This window comes from Lithobates pipiens, unplaced genomic scaffold, assembly GCF_037356315.1.
Source record: "Lithobates pipiens isolate NorthernLeopardFrog02 unplaced genomic scaffold, aLitPip1_a1.2 Scaffold_8, whole genome shotgun sequence".
NCBI classification, from domain to species: Eukaryota; Metazoa; Chordata; class Amphibia; order Anura; family Ranidae; genus Lithobates; species Lithobates pipiens.
Genome location: NW_027507903.1, coordinates 624451886 through 624472434, shown reverse-complemented (window position 1 = coordinate 624472434; position 20549 = coordinate 624451886). Strand labels below are relative to the sequence as shown.

Below are 20549 nucleotides of genomic sequence, written 5' to 3'. Positions count from 1 at the left end.
ACTATACATCTTCTAACATCATTTTTTACCTCGTGTCCAGCAGAATACCATAGTGCAATTATATTTCTTTCCCATTTTTTTATTTAATTGGTAATATTGTGATTATGATTAGGGATGAGCTGAACACCCCCCTGTTTGGTTTGCATCCAGAACATGCGAACAGGCAAAAAAATAGTTTGAACACGTGAACACCGTTAAAGTCTATGGGACTCGAACATGAAAAATCAAAAGTAATTTTAAAGACTAATATACAAGTTATTGTCATAAAAAGTGTTTGGGGACCCGAGTCCTGCCCCAGGGGACATGTATCAATGCAAAAAAAAGTTTTAAAAACTGCCGTTTTTTCGGGAGCAGTGATTTTAATAATGCTTAAAGTGAAACAATAAAAGTGTAATTTTCCTTTAAATTTCATAACTGGGGAGTGTATATAGTATGCCTATAAAGAGGCGTATGTTTCCCGTGTTTAGAAAAGTCCCTACACAAAATGTCATTTCTAAAGGAAAAAAAGGTAATTTAAAAGTACTTGCGGCTATGATGAATTGTTGGGTCCTGGCAATACAGATGAAAGTCATTGAAAAAAACGGCATGGGGATTCCTCCCAGTCCATTACCAGACCCAAAGGGTCTGGTATGAATATTAAGGGGAACCCCAAAACTAAATAAAAAAAAATTCCATGGGGTCCCCCCAAATTCCATTTCCAGGCCCTTCAGGTCTGGTATGGATATTAAGGGGAACCCCGCACCATTTTTGTTTTTTAAATGGCATAGGGGTCCCCCTCAAAGTCCATACCAGACCCTTCAGGTCTGGTATGGATTTTAAGGGGAAACCCGTGCCAAATTTAAAAAAAAAATGGTGTGGGGTTCCCTCCAAAAATCCATATCAGACCCTTATCCGAGCACGCAACCTGGCAGGCCACAGAAAAAGAAGTGGGATGAGAGAGCGGCCACCCTTCTGAACCGTACCAGGCCACATACCCTCAACATTGGGAGGGTGCTTTGAGGTAGCACCACAAAGCACCTTGTCCCCATGTTGATGGGGAGAAGGGCCTCATCCCCACAACCCTTGCCCGGTGGTTGTGGGGGTCTGCGGGCAGGGGGCTTATCAGAATCTGGAAGCACCTTTTAACAAAGGGGACTCCCAGATCTCGCCCCCCCTGTGTGAAATGGTAATTGGGTACATTGTACTCCTACCATTTCACCCAAAAAAGTGACAAAAAAGGTCAAAAAACACACACACACAGCTTGTCACATGTCCTTTAATAAAAACAAAACAAAAAAAATTCCAGCGATGTAATCCTTCTACGATCCTTGAACTACACAGCCTCCTTCGTAGGAGCCACCCAGCAGAATGAAACATGACTTGGATGACAGTTCTTAAATAACCGAGGACGGGGCCACCCATGCCATGTCGATGGGTGCCCCTTCCCCCCTCTGATGCAACGGGGAATACCGGGGTTACCCAGTGACATGTACGGGTGACCCCGCCCCTCTGATGTGTCACGAGAAACCCGGTTGCGTCAGAGGGGGCGGGGTCACCCATACATGCCACTGGGTAACCCCGGGATTCCCCCTTGCATCAGTTGGGGGCGGGGTCACCTGTCCACACGTCACGGGTGGCCCCGTCCTTGGTTATTTAAGAACCGTCACCGAGTCATTCTGCCAGCCTCCTATGGAGGAGGCTCTATCGTTCATGGATCATAGAAGGATTACATTGCTGGAATTTTTTTTGTTTTGTTTTTATTAAAGGACTTGTGCCAAGCTGTGTGTGTTTTTTTACCTTTTTTGTCACCCCCAAAGGGTCTGGTAATGGACTGGGAGGAATCCCCATGCCATGTTTTTCAATGACTTTCATTTGTATTGCCAAGACCCGACAATTCATTATAGCCATGAGTACTTTTAAATAACTTTTTTTTCCTTTAGAAATTACATTTTGTGCAGGGACTAAAGGAAACATGTGTCACTTTACAGGCATGCTATAGACACCCCCCAGGTAAGAAATGTAAAGGAATATTACACTTTTATTGTTTCATTTTAAGCATTATTAAAATTACTGCTCCTAGAAAAACAGACATTTTTTTGCATTGATACATGTCCCCGGGGCAGGACCCGGGTCTCCAAACACTTTTTATGACAATAACTTGCATATCAGCCTTTAAAATTAGCACTTTTGATTTCTCTCACAGACTCTGAGGCTGCGTACACACGGGCGGACTGTTCGCCCAACCTTGTCCGCTGAACAGTGTTTGGGCGGACAGTCCGCCCGTGTGTGGGCTTTCAGCGGACAGTTTCAGCGGACAGTTGGACGGACAAAGTCTTTCGGAAATTCCGAAAAACTGTCCGCTGAAACTGTGTTTGAGCGAACAGTCCGCCCGTGTGTAGGCTACTTTCGAAATGAGCAAACTGTTCCCGCTCGGAAAGTCCGCCCATTTCGAGCGCGTGTACAGGTAGGCGGGGCCCGCGAAGGAGACGTCGCGGGCTCCGCCGCCTGGAATGGGCTTAAAGGGGAACCCCAACGCTGAAAAAAATCGGCGTGGGGGTTCCCCCCAAAGTCCACACCAGACCCTTGTCCGAGCACGCTACCCGGCCGGCCAGGAAAGGGGGGCGAGCGAGCGCGCCCCCCCTCCTGAGCCGTACCAGGCCGCGTGCCCTCAACATGGGGGGTGCTTTGGGGAAGGGGGGCCGCGCGGCCCCCCCACCCCAAAGCACCTTGTTCCCCATGTTGATGAGGACAAGGGCCTCTTCCCGACAACCCTGGCCGTTGGTTGTCGGGGTCTGCGGGCGGGGGGCTTATCGGAATCCGGGAGCCCCCTTTAAGAAGGGGGCCCCCGGATACCGGCCCCCCACCCTATGTGAATGAGTATGGGGTACAATGTACCCCTACCCATTCACCTGTGAAATAAAGTACAAAAAAAAACACAACACAGGGAAAAAATATTTTATTGCACAGCTCCGGGGGTCTTCCGTCTTCGGGGGTCTTCTCGCCGGACTCCTCCGCTATCTGTGTGTAGCTCTTTTGCTAGCGGAGGAGTCCGGCTTTCTTCCTCCCCGCCGCCGGCCTCTTCTCCCGACTTCGGGGGTCTTGTCCCCCTCTTCGGTTCTTCTGCCGGGCCACCGCGCCTTCTTGTAGCTCTTTTGCAGGCGGTGGCCCGGTCTTCTGTCGCCGCCGCCTTCCGTTCTTCTGTCGCCGCCTTCGGTTCTTCTGCCGGGCCACCGCGCCTTCTTGTAGCTCTTTTACAGGCGGTGGCCCGGTCTTCTGTCGCCGCCGCCTTCCGTTCTTCTTCTTCTTCTTGTTCTTCTTCTTCTTCTCCAGGAGATGTTGACACGTCGCTCTCTCCAGCCGGAATGCCAGAGCCGCGCTGTGCGGTCACTTATATAGTGACAATGGGGCGGTGTCACATGGTATATGTCACATGGGTTGGTCACATGGTGACCCCGCCCCCTTACGATGTCATAGTCCCCATGTGACATCAACCCATGTGACCAACCCATGTGACATATACCATGTGACACCGCCCCATTGTCACTATATAAGTGGCCGCACAGCGCGGCTCTGGCATTCCGGCCGGAGAGCTCGTCGAGTCAACATCTCCAGGAGAAGAAGAAGAAGAACAAGAAGAAGAACAAGAACGGAAGGCGGCGGCGGCGGCGGCAGCGGCGGCGGCGGCGACGACAGCGGCGACAGAAGACCGGGCCACCGCCTGTAAAAGAGCTACAAGAAGGCGCGGTGGCCCGGCAGAAGAACCGAAGAGGGGGACAAGACCCCCGAAGTCGGGAGAAGAGGCCGGCGGCGGGGAGGAAGAAAGCCGGACTCCTCCGCTAGCAAAAGAGCTACACACAGATAGCGGAGGAGTCCGGCGAGAAGACCCCCGGAGCTGTGCAATAAAATATTTTTTCCCTGTGTTGTGTTTTTTTTTGTACTTTATTTCACAGGTGAATGGGTAGGGGTACATTGTACCCCATACTCATTCACATAGGGTGGGGGGCCGGTATCCGGGGGCCCCCTTCTTAAAGGGGGCTCCCGGATTCCGATAAGCCCCCCGCCCGCAGACCCCGACAACCAACGGCCAGGGTTGTCGGGAAGAGGCCCTTGTCCTCATCAACATGGGGACAAGGTGCTTTGGGGTGGGGGGGCCGCGCGGCCCCCCCTTCCCCAAAGCACCCCCCCATGTTGAGGGCACGCGGCCTGGTACGGCCGGGTAGCGTGCTCGGACAAGGGTCTGGTGTGGACTTTGGGGGGAACCCCCACGCCGATTTTTTTCGGCGTTGGGGTTCCCCTTTAAGCCCATTCCAGGCGGCGGAGCCCGCGACGTCTCCTTCGCGGGCCCTGCCTACCTGTACACGCGCTCGAAATGGGCGGATTTGCCTCCTCCTTACGTGGGCGAGTCCGTTCATTTCAAAAGTTGAGCGAACTGTTTGGCAAACAGTTCGCTGAAACAGTCCGTTCGTGCGTGGGCAAGTCCGCTCATGCAAATTTTGAGCGGACTGTTTGCCGAAACTGTTTGACGAACAAGGTTGGGCAAACAGTCCGCGCGTGTGTACGTGGCCTTAAAAGGTGTTCAGCGGCTTTCCAATTAGCCGCGAACCCCCCGAATTGTTCGCTATTCGGCAAACGGGCGAACAGCCAATGTTCGAGTCGAACTCATGTTCGACTCGAACAGACAGTTCATCCTTAATTATGATATGTATTTTGGTATTATGCGGTGTGTCCGTTACAACTTAGAGTTAGATAGTCCTTTTAAAATTACCTCTTGTAATGTTGCGGAGTAGTGTTGTCTATTGGTATTTTAAACCACACTACTAGCAATAGCATCTGCCAATGCCGAATCCTGGACTAACCAAAAATGGGCCCGGTCACATGGCCATCAATTTAGGACACACCTCATACCATATAAAAACTAGATGGTGTAGCAAGGTGGCACCGCTCCAGATGACGTCCCATTGACGAAACGCGTATGGTTAGACTATACAGTGTCATTGCATCCCTTCAGGATTCAAGTCGTGGAGCGCAGATCACTCCGGTTTCCTGTTTTTAAACACTGTTTTCGCTTTTAATGATTTTTATTAAATGTTAGTACCCATCAGTATTATTAATACATTTTTGGATATTTGTACAGTATCACACTATGGAGTCTCTTTTCTCTCTACATGTGGGCAACATCTAAGAGGTTAACAGTGAGAAGACCACTTACATTTCAGACAAGGAAGCACTTGGAGAACATAGGGCAGGAAGTTTCCTCCCACTCCACGGGCTATACAGTGGCTCATACTGTGAAGGTGAAATACCTCATTGTGGGGTAAATAATAGCAGTGAGTGTGTTTCTTATGGGACACTGTTTTCCAAGAAGCACAGAACAATTTGAAGGAGCACATTGTCACTTTATTGGACTTTTTTATACACAGTAGGATTTTTGTGAATATACAAATATTTATTTTTGTCACTTTTTGCACTAAATGCACCCTTGACACACACCCCTCAAATATTTAGAGGTTTTAGGTCACCTCTTAATAAGAGCAGCGCCTACCTTTCCCCTCCTTTTCACAGGGGTACAATGTACCCAATACACAGTCACATAAGTAGGGCTTGGATCTGGGGGCCCTCTTGTTAAAGGGGGCTTCTTGATTCGGATAAACCCCCCACCCACAGACTCCCACAACCACTGGCCAGGGTTGTGGGGAGAAGGCCCGTGTCCCCATCAACATGGGGACAAGGTGCTTTAGCGAGAGGGGGCCCCCATGATAAGGACATGCATCCTGGTATGGTTCAGGAGGGGGGTGCTTGCTCGTCCCCTCCCTTTCCTGACCTGCCAGGCTGCATGCTTGGGTTAAGGGTCTGGTATGGATTTTTGGGGGTGACAGCATGCCATTTTTTTTAAAATGTTGGCATGTCCCCTCCAAATCCCTACCATCCCGAATGGCCTGGTAGGGTTTTTTTTGGGGGGGGGCACTCTTCTTTTCAGTGCATTTTTTTTAGCCGGCAAATGTTTTTGTTTTACTTTCAGCTGTCAGTGGGAAACACACACTAAAACTAAAATACATTGATGTGAACGTGTTCCATGTTAAAAAAATGTATGCGTTTCTGCAAAAAAGCAAAAGCATCAAAAAATGCATTAGTGTGAATCGAGCCTTATAGATTTCATCTTTGATATCAAGATCTGAAATCCAATTTCAATTTAAACTCACTAAATTATTATTTTATAACTATTTACTGGCATGCAATTGCATACCGTGGTTGATGATTTTAGCTACAGCTTTTTGTAAGTCCTTATTCCTCAGGCTGTATATAATTGGATTCATCAGTGGGGTGACCACAGTGTACAGTATGGACAAGAATTTAGTGATGCCCCCTGAGTGTCCTCTACTTGGTACCAAATAAACACCCACTATGGTACCATAATAAATGCAAACAATAGTCAGGTGGGAGCTGCATGTTGAAAAAACTTTTTGCCTGCCGGTAATGGATGGAATTTTAAAAATGGTGATTATAATATAAACATATGATATAATAATAATAAAGAAAGGGGTGACAGCAAGAACAAAATTCATTATTGTCACTTCAAGTAGAACATTAGCAATATCAGAACAGGAAAGTTGTATGACTGGATCAAGATCACAGAAAAAGTGATCAACAATATTGGGACCACAAAAATCCAATTGTGATACTGTTAAAGTGGTAATCAATCCTACTAAAAGACTTAACACCCAACATGTGATAATCATCAACCAGCAGAGCTGGAAGTTCATTAATAAAGTATAATGTAATGGTTTACAGATGGCCACATATCTGTCATAACACATCACTGTCAGAAGAAGACACTCAAGACCTTCAGAAACAACAAAAAAAAACAACTGGGAGATGCAATCAGAAAATGATATTATGATCCCTTTCATCAAAACAGTATGAAGTGTGTTAGGAAGAATGTCGGTTACCAGTAAGATATCTGATAGAGACAGCTGGGTGAGGAAGAAGTACATGGGAGAATGGAGGGATTTGCTGTAGGACACCAATGTGATGATCAGGAGGTTTCCACTTATTGTCAAACAATAAATTAAAAGGAAAAGAAAAAAGATTAGAAATGTTATACTGTGTGGAGTCTGAAGTCCTAATAGGTGGATCGTGGTAATACGGGACACATTTTTCTCCTCCATACCCTGAAGAGAAAACACAAAAAAAGAAACAGCTTTGTTTAGAGGAAAAAAATAATAATAATTAGGTAATCCTAACTAATTTGTGCTTGAATATTTAGAAAAGGTATATAAAATGTTAAACGTGCCATAAGCCATACACCACATGATCAAAGGCTTGTAGGGATTTGACCATCTCAACTACATAAGCTTGTTGGACATCCCAGTGGCAGAACTACCAGGGTCACAAAGGTTGCACTTGCTACTGGGACCTGGATTTCCACCAGTGTTGGGGGCCCCACCCGCCCCAAGAGCCCAGACTGTGTCTTCCCAGCCGTTGCAGGGCTCTGAGCTGCGAATGTCTCTTTTACAACCCAGAGCCAGCGATTCAGATGTAAGGGGGGGCTCTGCAGACTCTCAAGTAAGGGAGACTGTGCAAACTCTGATGTAAAGGGCGCTCTGTGGACTCTGATGTAATTGTTACTCTGCAGACTCTGATGTAAGGGGCTCTCTGTGTACTCTTATTTAAGGGGGCTCTGCAGATTCTGATGTAAGTGGGGTTTAGCATATTCTGATGTAAGGGGCGCTTTGTGGATGCTGGTGTAAGGGGAGCTCAACAGACTGATGTAAGAGACACTATGCAGGATCTCATTTAAGGGGGGCTCTGCAGACACTGATTTAAGGGGGGCTCAGAGAACTCTAATGTAAGGGGTGCTCTGGGACCTCTGATTAAAGTGGAAGTAAACCTATCGATTTAAACAGTTAAAAAAAAAGGCATGCCGGGAATGCTAACTGCACATTGGCTGTGCTCTCAGCCAAACTATCAAACCATCCAATGGCTGGTGTCATAACGAATCACATGTGCAGCACCATAGCAGTTGAAGATTAAACAGAGGCAAAGATGGCAGCTTACTTGGCTGAAAATGATAGGGGAGTTTACTTCCACTTTAAAGGGGAATGCTTTGAGCTGATGTAAGGGAGAACTCTCTGATCTACAAAGTATGGGGGGGGGGGGGCTCTGAGAACCTTGCTTAACCAGTACCAGCCATTTTCTGGCACTTTTTTTTACATGTAAAAATAAGTTTTGTTTTGCTAGAAAATTAGTTAGAACCCCCAAACATTATATATATTTTTTTAAAGCAGAGGCCTTAGAGAATAAATTTGTGGGTTTTCAATTTATGTCATACGGTATCTGTGCAGTGGGTTTTCAAATGCAGTTTTTGGTAAAAAAATAAAAAAAATACACTTTTTTAAATTTGAATGCAAAAAAACACAATACATTTTTTAGTAAAATATAAAAATTGAGGTCACGTCTAGTAAATAAATACCAAACATGTCACGCTTTAAAATTGTGCATGTCCGCACAACAGCAGTGAATTTTACTATCCATAGGTGAAGCTTTAAAAGCCTTTTCAGGTTACAACTTTAGATGTACAGAGCAGGTCTAGTGCTAGAATTACTGTCCATGATCTCACATTTGCGGTGATACCTCACATGTGTGGGGGTGATCACGGTTTGTGTGCATTCAGGACCAACATACACATTCGCTATTTGCACACTAGCACGGGGGGGGGGGCACTTTAAGATATTTTTTTTTAAATGATTTGTTTATATCATTTTTTTATTTTTACACATTTGCTTTATTTCTTTTTTTATCACCTTTATTGCTGTCACAAGGTATGTAAACATCTCTTGTGACAGCAATAGGCACGTGACAGGTGTTGTTATCTATAAGACCCCAAATCCATCCATTGCACTTGAAAGTATTCAAAGCACCAAGATCTGTGTTTTTGAAACTGTTCAATTTTCGGAAACTGGCGCCTTCAAGACCCCAGTAATCTGGAAGTGATGTCATGAAGTTGCTTCCGGGTTACTACATCCAAGACCTGATCAAAGGTCCAGCTTTCTTTGAGTCTCCGGCCAGCCGGCAGATGTGCTGGCTGGTCGCTCTTGTCTCCAGGTATGACGGGAGAGCCCGGCAAATGGCTGAAGGTGGGGGGGGGCATCACCTCCCACTGCTTGTAACAACAATTGAACAGAAACTTGCGTCAGAGGGGGCTGGGTCAGGTGACGGGTGGCCCCTCCCTCCTCATAAGAAATGTCAGGCCGCCAGTGGAGACAGAGGAAGGATGGATGGATACGCTGCGCTGGATGGAGAGATCACCCGTCGCTGGATCAGATCAGCCATCGCTGGACCCCGGAGAGATGATCACCTGTCGCTGGATAGCAAGAGTGGATTACCACCACTGGAATCCTTTTTTTTTTTCTTTTAATAAAGGACTTTTTCCAAAGTGTGTTTGTCTTTTTTAACATTCTTTTACACTTTCTTTGTGAAATGGGAGGGGTACTTTTGTACCCCCTTACCATTTCAAACAGGGGGGGAGGGATCTGGCTCCCAGATTCTGATAAGCACCCAAGCCCACAGACCCCCACAACCACCGTCCAGGGTTCTGGGAATGAGGCCCTTGTCCTCATCAACATAGGGACATGGTGCTTTGGGGGGACCCCAAAAGATCCTCCCAATGTTGAGGGCATGTGGCCTGGTACTGTTCAGGAGGGGGGGGCGCTCTCTCATCCCCCCTTCTTTTCCAGCGGCCTGCCAGATTGCGTGCTCGGATAAAGGGTCTGGTATGGATATTTAGGGGGAACCCCGTCATTTTAAAAAAAATTGACACGGGCTTCCCCTTAATATCCATACCAGACCTGAAGGGCTTGGTAATTGAATTTGGGGGAACCCGCGCTTTTTTTTTATCAATGACTTTCAATGAGTGTTCTCTGTATTATGGGAGTCGATAATTCATTATAGCCGCGAGTGATTTTAAATGACTTTTTTTCCTGCAGAAATTACACTTTGTGCAGGGACAGTTCTAAGCATGGGAAACATGTGCCCCTTTACAGGCATACTATAGACACCCCCCAGGTATGAAATTTAAAGGAATATTACACTTTTATTGTTCACTTTAAGCATTATTAAAATCACTGCTCCTGAAAAAACGTCCGTTTTTAAAACTTTTTTTGCATTGATAAATGTCCACCGGGGCAGGATCCGGGTCCCCAGACACTTTTTAGGACAATAACTTGCATATTAGTCTTTAAAATTAGCACTTTAGATTTCTCCCATAGACTTGTACAGGGTGTTCCGCGGCTTTTCAAATTTGCCACGGACACCCCAAATTGTTCACTTTCTTGCCGAACAGGCGAACAGGCAATGTTCGAGTCGAATATGAGTTCGACTCGAAGCTCATCCCTACACTTGAAGTTAAATGACGTACAGGTACGTGATTTGGTATGTTGGTTAAAAGGGAGTGCTGGGAGCTCTGATGTAAGTGATGGCTTTGGTTACCAGAGACCCCCCTTACAGTTCCCTTTTACACCAGAGTCTGGAGCACTTCTTACATGAAAGTTCCCTCCTTACATATGAGTTCTCTGTGTTTGCTCTTAACCACTTCCGGACCGCCACATGCCCATATACGTCCTATCTTTGAAGAGGAATACCATTGTTATGGCAGCAGCTAGCTGCCATAACGCCGATATCCTCTTGTTCAGTCGGCCGTCCAGTTTCCGATAATAGTGGTCTCTGCAGTGGATTCACCGCAAGATTACTTTTATTGGCGGTGGGAGAGGGCCCCCCTCCCGCCATGCTCCGGTCCCCTCCGCTGCTCACCAGAGCCTTCGGCAATGGCGATCGGATCCTTTCTCCTTTGTGGTATAGAGGTGAGTGAGGGGAAGATGGCCCACACCCATCTCCATACAATTGCAAGGCAGAAGTGATGTCAAGATGTCACTTCTGCCCTTTTGCTCTTAAAGGGCCATTTTTTTATTTATTTTAGGTCTTTTTGACCCCAGATCTCATATTTAAGAGGTCCTGTCATGATTTTTTTTTCTATTACAAGGAATGTTTACATTCCTTGTAATAGGAATAAAAGTGAAATATTTTTTTTTTTTTTAAAAGAATGGTGTCAACATAAAAAATAAAAGGTAAAACAAATAATAATAAAAAAATGTTTTAAACACACCCCATCCCGCCGAGCTCACGTGCAGAAGCGAAGGCATACGTGAGTAGTGCCCACATATGAAAACAGAGTTCAAACTACATATGTCTACGATCGGTAGAGCAAGATAAATAATTCTAGCCCTAGACCTCCTCTGTAACTCAAAACATTCAACCTGTAGAATTTTTTAAATGTCGCCTATAGAGATTTTTTTTGTCGCCATTTTACGAGCGGACGCAATTTTGAAGCGGGAAATGTTGGGTATAAATTGACTCAGTGTAACATTATCTTTCACAATATAAATAAAAATTGCGCTAACTTTATTGTTGTCTTATTTTTTAATTAAAAAAAGTGCGCTTGTAAGAGCACTGCGCAAATACAGTGTGACAGAAAGTATTGCAACCGCCATTTTATTCTCTAGGGTGTTAGCCCTTGCACACACGGTCGGACATTCCGACAACGATTTTGTCCGAAACTTGTGTTGCATACACACGGTCGGACAAAGTTGTCGGAAAATCCGATCATACGTAACGTGATGACATTATTTCGTTACGATGGGACTATGTTCAGGCTAGTAGCCAATAGCTTTGGTCTAGGAATTTGATCTGAGCATGCGTGGCACTTTTTCTGATCGGAATTCTCTACACACAATTGGACAAAGTCCGATCAGATCATGTTGTCGGAAAGTTTTATAGCCCAGCTCTAAAATTTTGTCCGTCGGATATTCCGACAGAAACAGTCCGATGGAGCCCACACACAGATGGATTATCCGACAACACGGTCCGATCGGACATTTTCAGTCGTAATGTCCAACTGTGTGTACAAGGGCTTAGAAATTGTTTTTACAATGTTTGGGGGTTATAAGTAATTTTCTAGCAAAAAACTGTTTTTAACTTATAAACAACACATCTCAGAAAGAAGTTTGGTCCTTAAGTGATTAAATTAGAGTCCCCAGAGATCTCTCTGACATCTGTGTCTGCAGAGTATCCCTTTACAGTGTAAGGGAACTCTTCAAGTTCAGATGTAAGGGTAACTCTGCAGATTCAGATGTAAAGGGGAACTCTGCGGATTCAGATGTAAAGGGAAACTCTGCGGATTCAGATGTAAAGGGAAACTCTGCAGTCCCAGATGTAAAGAGTAAACTGCAGATTCAGATGTAAAGGGAAACTTTTCAGATGTACTGTACTTTAATCACAAAATATATGTATATTGTATACTACAAAAAAATTGATTGTCATACGCCACTAAAGATTTCAGGTTTGGCTTGATGAAAAGGTGGCAACCTTACCCAAGACAGCAAGAAGGACCATAATAAAGGGCCCTGTGATGGGAGTAAAGGGCCCCAGGATCAATTGGAAGGGGCCTGGGCTTTTACGGGAAGAGGGGGGTCAAGAGTGCCCTTCGTGGATTGCACTGGGGCCCATATAGGTTCTAGTTATTAATCTGGGACATCCTATTTCAAAATCACCAGAATTAATATAACATTGTCCCCCATAATTCCTTATTTGCAGTTAAGAAAGCCTACACTCTTCTGGGAAGGCTTTCCCCAAGATTTTGGAAGATGTCTGTGGGATTATATGTCTATTAGGCCATAAGATCATTTGTGAGGTCAAGTACTGATATTGGATAAAAAGACCTCACTCATAGTTGGCATTCAAAATCATTCCAAAGGTATTCAGTAGGGTTGAGGTCAGGGCTCTGTGCAGGCCACATGCATTAAAAATGAATAAAGTGATTTTGCGCTGATCACTTTATTCATTTTTATTATTGTTTTGTGCACTGTGTACACTTTAGATTTAGCAGCGATTTCATTCACCGTCACTTAGCTACTTTGTTAATATTCATTTAGTAGCGCGAGGGGCCGCATCTCATCATTTTTTAGACCACATGCATTCCTTTTCACCGAACACATCTAACCAAGTCTTTATGGAGCTGGTTTTGAACACAGGAGCACAGATATGATGGGACACAAATGGACCTTCCCCAAACTGTTATCACAAGGTTGGAAGTGCACATCTAAGATGTCTTTGCTGTAGCATTAAGAGTATTCTTCACTGGAAACACACGCAATCATAAATTTGGCTGGGCTTTTGTAACAGTGTAGGTGAACAGAACAGTGGCTTGGTGATCAGCACATCTGCGCACCAGGACATTATCTGTATGGATATAAAGAAAAAAGAATGTTGGAACTTTATATGAGGCAATGACTATTAGCCCTTGTACACATGGTCGGACATTCCGACGGAAAGTGTCCGATCGGACTGTGTTGTCAGATAATCCGGCCATGTGTGGGCTCCATCAGACTGTTTCCATCGTAGTATCCGACCGACAAAGTTTTAGAGCAGGGCTGTGAAATTTTCCGACAACATGATCCGACTTTGTCCGATCGTTTGTAGAGAATTCCGATTGTACAAAGTGCCATGCATGCTCAGATCAAATTCCTAGACCAAAGCTATTGGCTACTAGCCTGAACGTAGTCCCGTCGTAATGAAATAATGTCATCACGTTCTGAATGATCGGATTTTCCGACAACTTTGTCCGACTGTGTGTATGCAACACCAGTTTTGGACAAAATCCGTTGGACAAAATCCGACCATGTGTACAAGGGCTTAAAGAACAAATATCTCCATCCCTTTTATAGAAGCCATATCGGCATATACCCTACACCAGGGGTGTCCAAACTTTTTTCACAGAGGGCCAGATTTGATGAAGTGAACATGTGTGAGGGCCGACCATTTTGCATGACATTCTTTGAACCATTAAAATTTGGTCTGAGTGTGTCGGTCCGAGCACTAATGCACTGCCCAACAAGAATTCTCTTGCTTTTGTCGCTCTTGTTCATGACAAACAGAGGAATGCTCTGCTCTTTAGGGGTACTGTTAATTCTTAATGGTACCCCACACATTGAAAAACGTGGTCGGGTGGCTTTTGGTGCAGTGCAATTTAAAAAATAAATTAAAAAAAAGCTTGGAGACTTCTTTCCCTGCATTTTTGTTTGTAGGGAAGCACATTGAAATGAATGGGCTGCCTTACACGCAGCCACACAGATGTGAACCAAGGGCTTGTTCACATGTCAGGTTGGAGGGGCAGTAAAACCACATGGTTAAGCTGTTTTTACCACCCCCAACTTTAGCTGCAGAGGGAGCAGCTGGGGGTGTACACATGCTGTGGCTGCAGCTGGAGGTATACCCAGGGTGAATGGGCCTGCACTGCAACTACCCCGCAACTGTGTGGATTGCACAGTTTCGGTATAGTGATGCTGCATTTACGGGCCTAAAACAGGTGGTGAGGAGGCAACATAATGCCTCATCAACTTCAAATGCCTCTGAAAAGCGATCTGTGTATGAATTGCTTTTCAGAGGAGCAGCAGTCCTGGCTGCTATCACACACACAAGCCCCACAAAAACATTTCTGATGGTAAAATAATGATGCAGTTCTGATGGTACACACAGACACATGCAGAAACATACACATATGCACACACACATACAGACAAATGCACACACACACAGACACATGCATACACATACATACAGACACATGCATACAATACATAGATACATATAGACATACATACAGACACATGCACACACATACAGACAAATGCATACACATACATACAGACATACATACAGACACATGCATACACATACATACAGACATACATACAGACACATGCATATACATACATACAGACATACATACAGACACATGCACACACATACATACACAAGCATTCACATACATACAGACATACAGACACATGCACACACATACATACAGACGCATGCACCTTACATACATACAGACACATGCATACACATACAGCCACATGCATACACATACATACAGACACATGCACACACATACATACAGACACATGCATAGACGTACATACAGACACATGCATACCCATACATACAGACATACATGCACACACATACAGACACATACACACACACACACATGCACACACACACACACACACACACACACACACACACACACAGATACATGAATAAAGCCATTTCAGCCGGGTACTGCACTATAGGTGGAAGCAGAGAGCACAGCACACTCCCCTGCATTTAATTTCACTTTTGAAGCTGACGGAGCTTCTCACAGTGTCGAGATCAGGCTCATCTGACAGCCCTCATCCCGTGGCACACCAGGCAGGCCATTCAAAACTGAGTTTGGCCCACGGGCCGGACTTTGGACATGCTTGCCCTACACCATTCACAACTCTAGCCATTGATTGGGGACTCTTTTTCACTAGATGTTCATTGAGTGGTAGTCCTTGCCATGATGTTGCCACAGTGCCATTACCTCAGCTACCAGTGATGATGTCCCCACAATGCCTCCAGCCATTAATAATAATATCTATGCTTTTAACAGAGATTCTACCCATAGGTAAGAGTGCTGGAATCATATTTTCTGCTCCTCCTCTCTCCCCGTTATATTAATTACTACATTTATTTTAAATTTATACTATATTACAAATATATCCAGTATAGACTTGCTCCTAATGAGTGGAAGTTGAAACGCATCAAGATTTTTACAGATGTTATGTCACAGCAGTTATGCTTTACAATGCGATTTCTAGCTTTCAGAATCATGAATCAATTATATACTACCATGGCTTCAACTTACCATGTTATTCATGTTATATATATCTGGGTATAACACCATTTTTACTATGGAATATTCAGGTTTATTGATGTATGTTATGAAATTATTTTTACCATTATGTGATTTACCAAACATGTTTATTTTAATTCTGTATGTTACTTATTGTGATTAATTTGTATTGCCTAGTATGCCCATTTCTATCAATGAATATGCTATCTTTAATTAATTGATTCATTATATTGTACGGGTGTGTTTCATATAAAGTCCCATTTTTCCTTATCTGTATGGAGTTTGTATGTTCTTCATGTGCTTGTGTGGATCTTCTACCCACTACTGGTGAGTTAATTGTCTCCTATCTAAATTGGCCCCAATATGTGTATGTCTGGGCATAAGATAGATTGTAAACTTCCTAAAAGGCAGAGATTGATATGAAGTGTGGCGTAAATTGTCTGTGCTATATAAATGCCTGCAGTACATAAATAAGGTAAGGTGCCCACAAACATTTGGTCATATATTGTATGTAGCTATCGGTTATTTTATACATTGCTGAGAAGAAGCATATGTGTATTGGTTGAAATATACATATGAAGTGTTTTGTGCTTGGTCTCATGACATGAAATCTTGAAAGGATTCCAGATTCCTTGGCACTGCTGGTTCAACAAATAGACCTTGAAGAACCCTCCAATTGCCTAGTACTGCTCATCTTAAATTACTGGTTCAATATGTAATTTAGATCTCTTGGCTTGGTACCAATTAAATAAAACACAATAAAAAAAAAAAAATAGAAAAATGGATGAAAGGGTACCGAAAATAGCAGTCTCAGGTTCCACTTGTCCTGTTCAATAGCCAAGATGCCATTTCTTATATCATTCCTTTTTCCGGCACACCTTTGAGCCTAGGCCTTATAATGTTAAAATCAACAGCTCAGCAGTAATGTCAATTCCAAGTTTGAGACCCCAGCAGTAGCTCTACTCAAGAACCTTAATATAACATTGTGTTAGCTGCTGGATTTTTTTTTTCTCCTCTGTAGTAGACAAGCCTGTTGCTCTTTGAATTATGCTATTAGTTGCAGTTTGAGCTTAATAATTGGATATTAAATTTATACACAAATCAACTATAACATTATGAAGACCCACCAAATATTGAGTAGGTCTCCCTTTTTCCACCTAAGCAGCCCTAACCCATTGCAGCATGGTTGCGCCTAGACCACTGAAGGTATACTGTGGTATCTGACACCAAGCCAACAGTGGCAGATCCCTTAAGTTTTGTAAGTTGTGAGTTGGGGCCTTAATGTTCTTCCAGTACATCCCACAGATACTCGTTGTTGTGTTCCTCATATCATTCCTGAACCATTTTTGCAGTGTGGCAATGTGGAAAGAGGCCACTGCTATCAGGGATTACCTTTTCCATGAAAGGTGTATTTTGTCAGGAACAATGTTTAGGTAGATGGTGCATGTCAACGTAACATCCACATGACTGGCAGAACTCAAGATTTTCAATAAGAACATTACCCAAAGCATCACATCAGCTATGCACACAAACACAGCCGTTCACATAATGTAAAAGAAAGTGTGATTTATCAGACCAGGCCACCTTCTTTTATTGCTCTGGGATCCAGTTATGACGCTCATGTGCCCATTGTAGGAGCTTATGGCTGTGGACATGAGTCAGCATGGGCATCCTGACTAGTCTGCTATTACACAATACACTGTGATTGCCATTGTTTCTGGTTTATCTACATCAACCTCAAGGACAACAAATGTATTTGCTGTCTAATACTGTATATGCCATAGGCTTTCAGATGCTATTGTTATGAGATAATCAATGTTATTCACTTTACATGTCAGTGATCTTAATGTTATGGCTGATAGGTGTATCAATCTAACAAAAAAAAATAAATAAAAAAAAAAAACTAGTAAACTATGCTTAATTAATTTAGGAAAAAAGTAGACATTTCTTGCACAAGTTAACAAAAACGATGCAGTTCATTTTTCAATGAACTTTTTTAGACCTAAAATTGAAAACTGAATTAAGGTCCATCTGCCCGTCTACCCACCCCATGCTTCCTGCCTCAGGTCAAAGCTAAGAAGACAAAGCACATACTTACCTCTGATCTGGAGTTGCTGATTCCCTCATAGAGCATGCCACAAACCATGACCCAGGGACCAGAAATATGAAAGGCAAATACACAGACTGGTCTTTTTCGTTTTTTCATGAAGGAAGACAGACCAGGCACAGTCTGACCTCAAGGCAGATTGTGACGTTTGGTTGGCTTTAACAATCCTTTTATCAATGTAATAAATATTTATATCAAATGTATTCTCAAGTACTTACAGCATTGTATAATCCGTTGATAATGATTTAATGCAAAAAATAAAAACTCAAAGTGATTCAGTGCACCACAAAGTGGTTGCCCTCCAGTGATTAATTGACTAATCATACACAAAGATGCTCCTTTATATAGAAGTCAATGAAATTGCATATAATCCCTTGGAACTGGAAGTGCTTCATGATAATTTCCAAGGACTCATTATTTCTAATGTTGGGATAATATATTTAGATTTTTATTTAATTATTTATTTATTTATTCCTCAAAACTATTTTGTTAACTGTGTATTCAAAATAGGTAAAATGATTGGAGAATTGTAAGAAGAATATACATTGATTTAAAGCAAGTTTGTGACTAGGCTATGGCCATTTAATTAATTAGATTACATTAAAAACCAGCAACTGAGAATTAAAACAACACAAGTGACCAAGGCACTGCAAAGCAACTTACCCTTAAATTAACCTCAGAAGCAGCGAAGTTGTCCAAGGCAACTTGTCTCACTCAGCATCCCTCTTGCTGTGCGCCGGCTCTGTGTTAACATTAGAGTTTAGATGGTTGGAAGGCTGCCAAGCCAATAGGAGGCCTTAACAGGAAATATGAACTTAGATTAGGATTTCAGTGCTTATGATTGAAGCTTTGATGATGAATTGCTCCACAGTGACTGTAGCTACAAAGATCACTGATGGCTTGTTTCAAAGCACATTTTGTGATTTTTTTTTTTTTTTTTTTAATAAATTTTTATTGGAAAAGATAAAGAAAATACAAAAAAGAAATACATACGATTAGGCACAATTATTAAATGCAAGATACATAACCAGGTCACACCCTGGGGTACCAGAGAACCATAAGGCATACATAAAAAAAAGAAAAAACATAAAACAAACAAAAAGAAAGACCCAAGACAGTTAAATTGCAAAAGAACTAAACAATAATGACCAAACTGGATGGATCAGACACCTTCTAAGATCTTAAATAATGCAGGTAATGCTAATAAAGCCAGTGCCCCAGGGGCCAAATACCTAATCACAAGTTATAAAGCAAAATGTTGATAGAAAAAATATAAGGGAATGAGATGACAGGGGGGGACTAAGGTAGGGGGGGGGGGTGTAAGGGGGGGGGGTTCAATGTTAAAGTCCGGAGTAAATGTCCTGGCAAGGGGTATAACTGAGGAAATGTTGAGATGTGACGTGAATGGGGGGGGGGGGGGGTGAGGATGGCAGCTTCGGGATAAGAGACTCGCATTGAAATCAGGAGGGGAGCGGGTCCTTGTAGACAAAAGAGAGTTGTTCCACTTCGCATTGGTCCTGTACTGACAAATTGGTGGTCATAAACAAATTCCATTTAGCAAGGAAGTCAGCTTTTTGTTTGCCGTGTGAGAAATCTGTGACGAGCCTCTCTGTGCGTAGGAGAGAAAGAAGGTCTGTTCGAAGTTGGGAGGCTGGGGGGCCAGAAGGCAGGAGCCAGAAGCGTAGTATGAGGCGGCGGGCCAGCAGTAGGCACAACAAGGTCCAGTCTACCGTGGCTCGGGTGGGGGGAGTTCCTGAGACGGATCTGTTGCCTGCTGAGATGGACCAAGGTAACAGGATGGGATCCCAATAGCCAAAGATCAGGAGAAGAGGGTCTTTTGGTAATTTCAGCAGAGTTACATCAAAAATAAATGCTAGTACCTGGTCCCAAAAGGAGGAGATGACAGGACAAGACCAAAAGCGATGAGCGAGGGGAGGCTTCGGAAGATGACACTGTGGGCAGACTGCCCCATCTGGTTTCGATGTGGAGGATAAAAAGGGAATGTAAGCCCTATGGGCAATCTTGAGCTGGGATTCCCTCCAGGTTTCGTTGGGCGTCAGTTTGTGGACTTTATTGAGACCGAGCAAAATTTTGTGAACAAGATCTGAGTCCGGGAAAGCAGATGACCAGTTTGCAATAGAGGAGGTTGATGCGGGTGGCCGTGATCGTTGCAAGAGCGGCTTGTAGATATCTGAAATTTTGAAGGATTCGTTGCGTATCAGCTGATCCAGAAAGCTTGGTTGAAAACGACGGGATGCTTCCTTACAAGTCTGCGTGATGTAGCTGAGACATTGTTGGTAATGGAAGAAATGGGAGGAAGGAATCAGGAATGTGTCCATCACTTTCTGAAAAGGGAGCGGTTTACCATTGTAGGGATCGCAGAGAGACGAGAACAAGGACAGACCCCGTTCCGACCATTCTGAGAAGGCTTTACAGTGTAGTCCTGGAGTGAAGCAGGGGTTTCCTTGGATAGGTAGATGCAAAGAAAGGAAAGGCGCAAGACCGGCCAGTTTTCTAGATTCTCTCCATGCTATAGCTGTATCTCTGAAGACTAGATTATGCTGGTAAGGGAGGGGTACGGATTTCCAGCGGCAATGTAACAAGGCTGATAATGAGAAAGGGCGAGCCATAGCGGATTCCAATTCAAAATTAGAGTATCTGGACGAGTGTGTAATCCAGTCCAGGCTAGTTCTA

General features: G+C 43.8%; 1 protein-coding gene across 1 annotated transcript; it reads right to left on the bottom strand.

Moving 5' to 3' along the window:
• Positions 1-5305: 5305 nt before the first annotated feature.
• Positions 5306-18242, bottom strand: LOC143963933 (olfactory receptor 11L1-like). Its single transcript, XM_077473664.1, has 2 exons — positions 18074-18242; positions 5306-7148 (listed from the first exon to the last, which is right to left on the bottom strand). The coding sequence occupies exon 2, from the start codon at positions 7143-7145 to the stop codon at positions 6198-6200; it is 948 nt and encodes a 315-aa protein (XP_077329790.1). The 5' UTR covers positions 7146-7148; positions 18074-18242; the 3' UTR covers positions 5306-6197.
• Between the last annotated feature and the right edge of the window lie 2307 nt (positions 18243-20549).